Genomic DNA, 5,425 nt, shown 5'->3' with positions numbered 1-5,425 from the left:
ATAAAAACAATCTAGATTTATCATTTTTCGTGGAAATATAGGTAGTAGTACTTAAAAATTACTTATAGTTTTTTTTTTTTTTTTAAGGCTGCAGAATAACATCTGTTCGATACTATACAAACGTAGTGTCTTGTATAATTAAACCCCTCCTAACAAATTCAAATATCAATTCAAATATCAAACTGAGGAATTGAATAAATGCATGAATATAATTGACGAATTAAAGAATCAAAATCTATCGTTAAAAAAACAAATTGACAAATTAAAAGTTCAAGTAGATGAATTGGACCAGTATAGTAGAAGGAACACAATTGAAATACAAGGTATACCTGTCTTACCAAATGAAGATGTTAATAATATAATTAAGAGAGTAGGTACAGCATTGGACATAAGTGTTACTAATGATATGATAGATGTATGTCATAGGTTGAAGAAATCTCCCAGCCAACCAGAACCAGGTATTATTGTTAGATTTGTTAGGAGATTAGATAAGGATAAATTTATTGCAAAAAGAAAAGTGAAAAGAAATCTCAGTTGTAAAGATCTGGGTCTGTCAGTGGGTGGGACTATTTATGTCAACCAGAGTTTAACATTGCACCGTAGAATAATCTTTAGTGAGGCCAGGAAAGTTAAGAGAGAGAAAAACTTTGCTTTCCTCTGGGTTGACTATGCGGGTAATATCAAATTAAGGAAAAAGGCTGATGACTCTTTTGTATATACCCTCACTACTATTGATGAAGTCAGAAGTTTAACGTAAAATATGAACAGCAATGATCAGACGTTATTTTTAAATTATCAAAATGTTAGGGGTATTCGAACCAAATTACATAAACTGTACACGGGTATTGCAGCCACTAATTTCGACATAATACTTTTGACCGAAACTTGGTTGTGTGACGGTATATATAATAATGAATTTATTGATGAAAGGTATAATGTATTTAGATATGATAGAATTCACAAAGATGGAGGAGGTGCACTTATAGCAATTTTAAAGAACTATAGTGTTACTGAAATTCCAATTGTTATAAATTATGTTGAAGCATCATGTATAAAAGTTAAAATAGCAACTAAATATATTTATTTCATTGTTGTATACTTTCCACCGAATACTAAAGTGGAAAAATATCTTGAATTCTTTGAAAAAATTGAACAAGTAGTTGATATACAATTTCATAATATTGTTATAGTTGGTGATTTTAATATTCCTTCAATTATAGACTGCTCGTTTGATTTGTTAGATGGTGACGTTATCTGTAAGTCCTTGGCAAACTTTATCTCATTTCATAATTTAAGATCAATGAACTCAGTAAAGAATGCGTATGGTAAAACTCTTGACTTAGTTCTCTCTAGTGTTGAGTTGGAAGTTAAAGTATCTAGAAATATGTATCCCTTATTAGAAGAAGATAAACATCATCCCTCATTACATTGTCAACTGTACCTTAATAACACTATTTCGCGTATCAAACATACTACTAGTATTGCATATAATTTTAGTAAAGCTAATTTCCTTAATTTATATAGTTCTTTAAGGCAACAAAACTGGTCAGAGTTACTTGCTATAAAAGATGTTAATCTAGCAGTGAATTACTTTTATAATATTTTAAATGTTATTATCGATAGTAATGTGCCCAAGAAGAAAATATTCAAAAGGCACCGTCACCCCTGCTGGTTTACGCAGGAAATTGTTAGTATACTTAAAGAAAAAAATTACTATAGAAAACATATGCATGTTTCAGTTTATAATTTGAATAAATTTAAGGAGCTACGAAAACAAGCTAAAACTCTTATTAATAGGGCTTACGAACTTTATATAAGGAAATCAGAAAATGACTTAAGGAGAAACCCTAAATGCTTTTGGAATTACCTTAAGAGCAAAAAGAGTAATAATTTAGAAGTCAGCCATATGGTATATAACAATCAAATACTTACTTCTGATTCTGCCATTGCCAATAATTTTGCTCAATATTTCAAAAGCGTTTACTCTTCATGTCGTCCAAATTATAATGGGTATTATTCTTCCATCCTAAATGTTAATAACTGTCTTGTGATCAATTCCATTACTGAACAAGATTATGTGAATGCCATTAAAAAGTTAAAATCGTCTAAATCCTCTGGTCCTGATTTAATTCCTTCGTACATTGTTAAGGGATGTGGGGAAGTTCTGAAGATACCTCTATGTCACATCTATAATCTCATATTAAAAACTTCTCTCTATCCTGATGTTTGGAAAATTAGCAAAGTCCGTCCTATATTAAAGAAGGGTAATCCTACAGCAATAGAAAATTATAGACCAATCTCATTAATTTCTACAATAGCTAAAGTTTTTGAACACATCCTTTATAATAAAATTTTTAATCATGTTAAACCATATATATCAATTTATCAACATGGTTTTTATCCCAGGAGATCAACAGTTACAAATCTCGTTACTTTCGTTCAGTATATATCAGATTCCCTCAATAATAATCATTCAGTTGATACAATTTATACAGATTTTTCAAAAGCTTTCGACAAATTGGATCACGATATATTAATTATGAAGTTGTCTAGTTTTGGATTTTCAGAACAATTGCTTCTATTGATTTCATCTTACCTAAAAGACAGAAAACAATATGTGGTGTTCAATAATCAAAGATCTACTTTATTTGATGTTTACTCAGGTGTGCCACAAGGATCTAACTTGGGACCTTTGTTTTTTGTATTATTTATCAATGATTTGCCGTCTGTTCTCAAAAATTCAAATTGCTTATTGTACGCAGATGATATGAAACTGTATAGACAAATAAGAGAACCTAATGATGTTTGGAAGCTTCAAGATGATTTAAATAGCTGTTATAACTGGAGTCTTAAAAATAAACTGCATTTCAATATCAATAAATGTACTGCAATAACCTTTTCAAGAAAAAATAATCCCACTTATTTTGATTATAAGATTAATAACTTAAATATCAAAAGATGCCAAGAGGTAAATGATTTGGGAATTATTATCAATAATAGGATGTCTTTTAATGTACATATTGAGAAAGTATGTAATGAGACTTTTAAGCTTTTGGGATTTGTAATGAGGAACACCAGAGACTTCCACAATGTGGATGCTTTAATAACTATATTTAATACCCTTGTTAGAAGTAGATTTGATTACGCTTCTATAGTCTGGGCTCCTTATTACAAAAACTATATTAACAAGGTTGAACGTATCCAAAATAAATTTTTGAGATATCTGTATTATAAGGTTTTTAATATTAATTCTTACGAAGCAAAGGTATCGTACAAATCTCTTCTGAGTATTTTTGGTTGTAGCTCATTGGCAACTAGACATGAGCGCACGCAGCTAATTTTCCTCTACAAATTAGTGAACGGAATTGTCGACAGTTCAGAGTGCCTAAAGCTATTGAATTTTAATATAAAATCTAAAAAATTAAGAAATCGATTACCTTTTATCTGCAACAGGTCTCAAACTATGGCACATTTAAACTCACCTATTACGAGAATTTGTCGATTATACAACAAGCTGATACAGGAGAATGTCGACTTGGATTTTGCTATGCCTTTTTCAGTTTATGTAAAAACTCTTGAGTGTAAGTTTTGAGTAAGAGAGATTTTCAATTTGAACCTGACATTGATTATGGTATTTTGAAATTAAAAGAGTATTTCTATTAAATGAAAACATTTCTGCTTCTTGACAGAAATCTTATTTCAACATTTATATTTTGGATTTTTATATTTTTGTTATGTTCTGTTTGTATTTCATTCATTTTTTGTCACGAAGGGCTGATTTCATAGTCTTTACTAGGTTCTATTTCTATGTTTGCATTTCTTATTGAAGGAATTAATACAAATATATCTCTTACTTGTATTTTCTCATGTTCGTGATGTTAATTGCATGTTTATTTTCTTTTTTCTTTTTGTTGTGTGTTTCAATATTTATAAAGCTTGTAATTATGTAAGCCTATTGTAAATGGGAATATTCTTTTCCTGTAATAGGTGTCCAATAAATAAATAAATAAATAAATAAATAAATAAATAAATATTTTTGAGTGCGCGCCTGGGCGATTCCATTATATGGGATATGGATAGCCACTTTTCTACATATCGTATCCTTAGGCAACCAACATTTCTTTGCTATTGTCCAGGTTGCATAGAAGCTGAGAATGTTATAAATGTTAAATGGGCTATGGATAACCACTGTTACCCGTTAATATGTTAATGGATTGACTGCACTAAAGAACTCAACCAAGATAATCGCTCTAGCTTTTCTATTGTAAAATAAAACAAAAGTTCAAAAATTCGCTTTCGTTCAAGAGTTATCGGGTGGAGTAACGGACGGACGAACATACATTTTAATAGTAAAATCTTATAAGTTTGATTGCACGGTCCTAACAAAAAATTATACAATTTGGAAAGTTCATCTCAACCTAACACGGATGGGAGAATAATCCTCTTTTATCTTGTTAAATTTTTAAGGTGGTAAAGTTAAGAACATCCTTAGATTTTCGTAGGAAAAAGAAACTACATCCCACAAATCCAAAATTTGAATTGAGATCTCATGGCAACATAGTTAACGTTTGGGTTCAACTCCCGGTGGGAGCTAATGTGGTTCTGACCCCATGTCTCATACAGATTCGGTGATGTAAAGGATGCTAAACTGCAGTATCCAACTAGGAGGCACGGTGGCTCAATGGTAGAGCGTTCATCTCTGGTGCGTGGCGCTCCTGATTCGATCCCAGCTCATGCCAAGTGGTATTTGTAGTGGACAAACACCGTGTTCGTGGTTTTTCTCGGGGTTCTCCCGTTTCCTCATACTTTCTTCATTCCACCATTCATTCATTTCTCATCATCATAGTCTCCTTTAGCCTAGCCGTCATAACCTTGGGATGTAAAATTTAAAGTTCCATTTCATTTTTTTTCCAATATCCAACTAACTAGCAACATCATGAACAAACACTGGGGAATACTACAGCTATGTTCAAACAGTTATTATTTAACTTTACTTCGCATACGTGAAATATAAACAATATTTTAAAATTATCTAGCATATTACCATGATTATTTATGTCCAGGGAATAGTTTGTATGCGATAGGACATACAGGAAACTTATAGTGTATACCAGTGAGTATTGTAAACGAAATGCATCAGTGTTCTCGTATTCCCATTTGGGAGAATTACTAACAATTTTGTAATTAAGTAAAGCGAGAGACAGATAGATATTTATCACTGGAGAAAGGAAGAGACAATAAAAATTCTGGCTCAAATTCCTCATGTGACGTAATTTTGCTGATGTCAGTGGCAGTGCTACTGACGAAGAAATATTGGCAGTAATTGTTATGATCGATGTTTTGTCTTCCCCTCCCCCTGCCCCCATATCCATCCATGGTCTTCCTTGCACCAAACAAGGACAATTTTTATTCCTGGTTGCTATGT

General features: G+C 31.5%; 1 protein-coding gene across 1 annotated transcript; it reads left to right on the top strand.

The window, feature by feature from the left end:
- Window positions 1-202: 202 nt before the first annotated feature.
- On the top strand, window positions 203-757 carry LOC145685311 (uncharacterized). The gene has a single exon (XM_081757683.1). It carries the CDS (start codon window positions 203-205, stop codon window positions 755-757), a length of 555 nt encoding a protein of 184 aa, XP_081613809.1.
- Window positions 758-5,425: the final 4,668 nt, after the last annotated feature.

This window comes from Thermobia domestica, chromosome 5 (genome assembly GCF_964235325.1).
Source record: "Thermobia domestica chromosome 5, izTheDome1.hap1.1, whole genome shotgun sequence".
NCBI classification, from domain to species: domain Eukaryota; kingdom Metazoa; phylum Arthropoda; class Insecta; order Zygentoma; family Lepismatidae; genus Thermobia; species Thermobia domestica.
Note: the sequence above shows the minus strand (reverse complement) of the source record. Positions and strands in the feature narration are given on the sequence as shown.

What these genes read in the sequence shown, in the direction of transcription:
- LOC145685311 (XM_081757683.1), top strand. Translation starts at nt 203, where the DNA reads ATGAATATAATTGACGAATTAAAGAATCAAAATCTATCGTTAAAAAAA.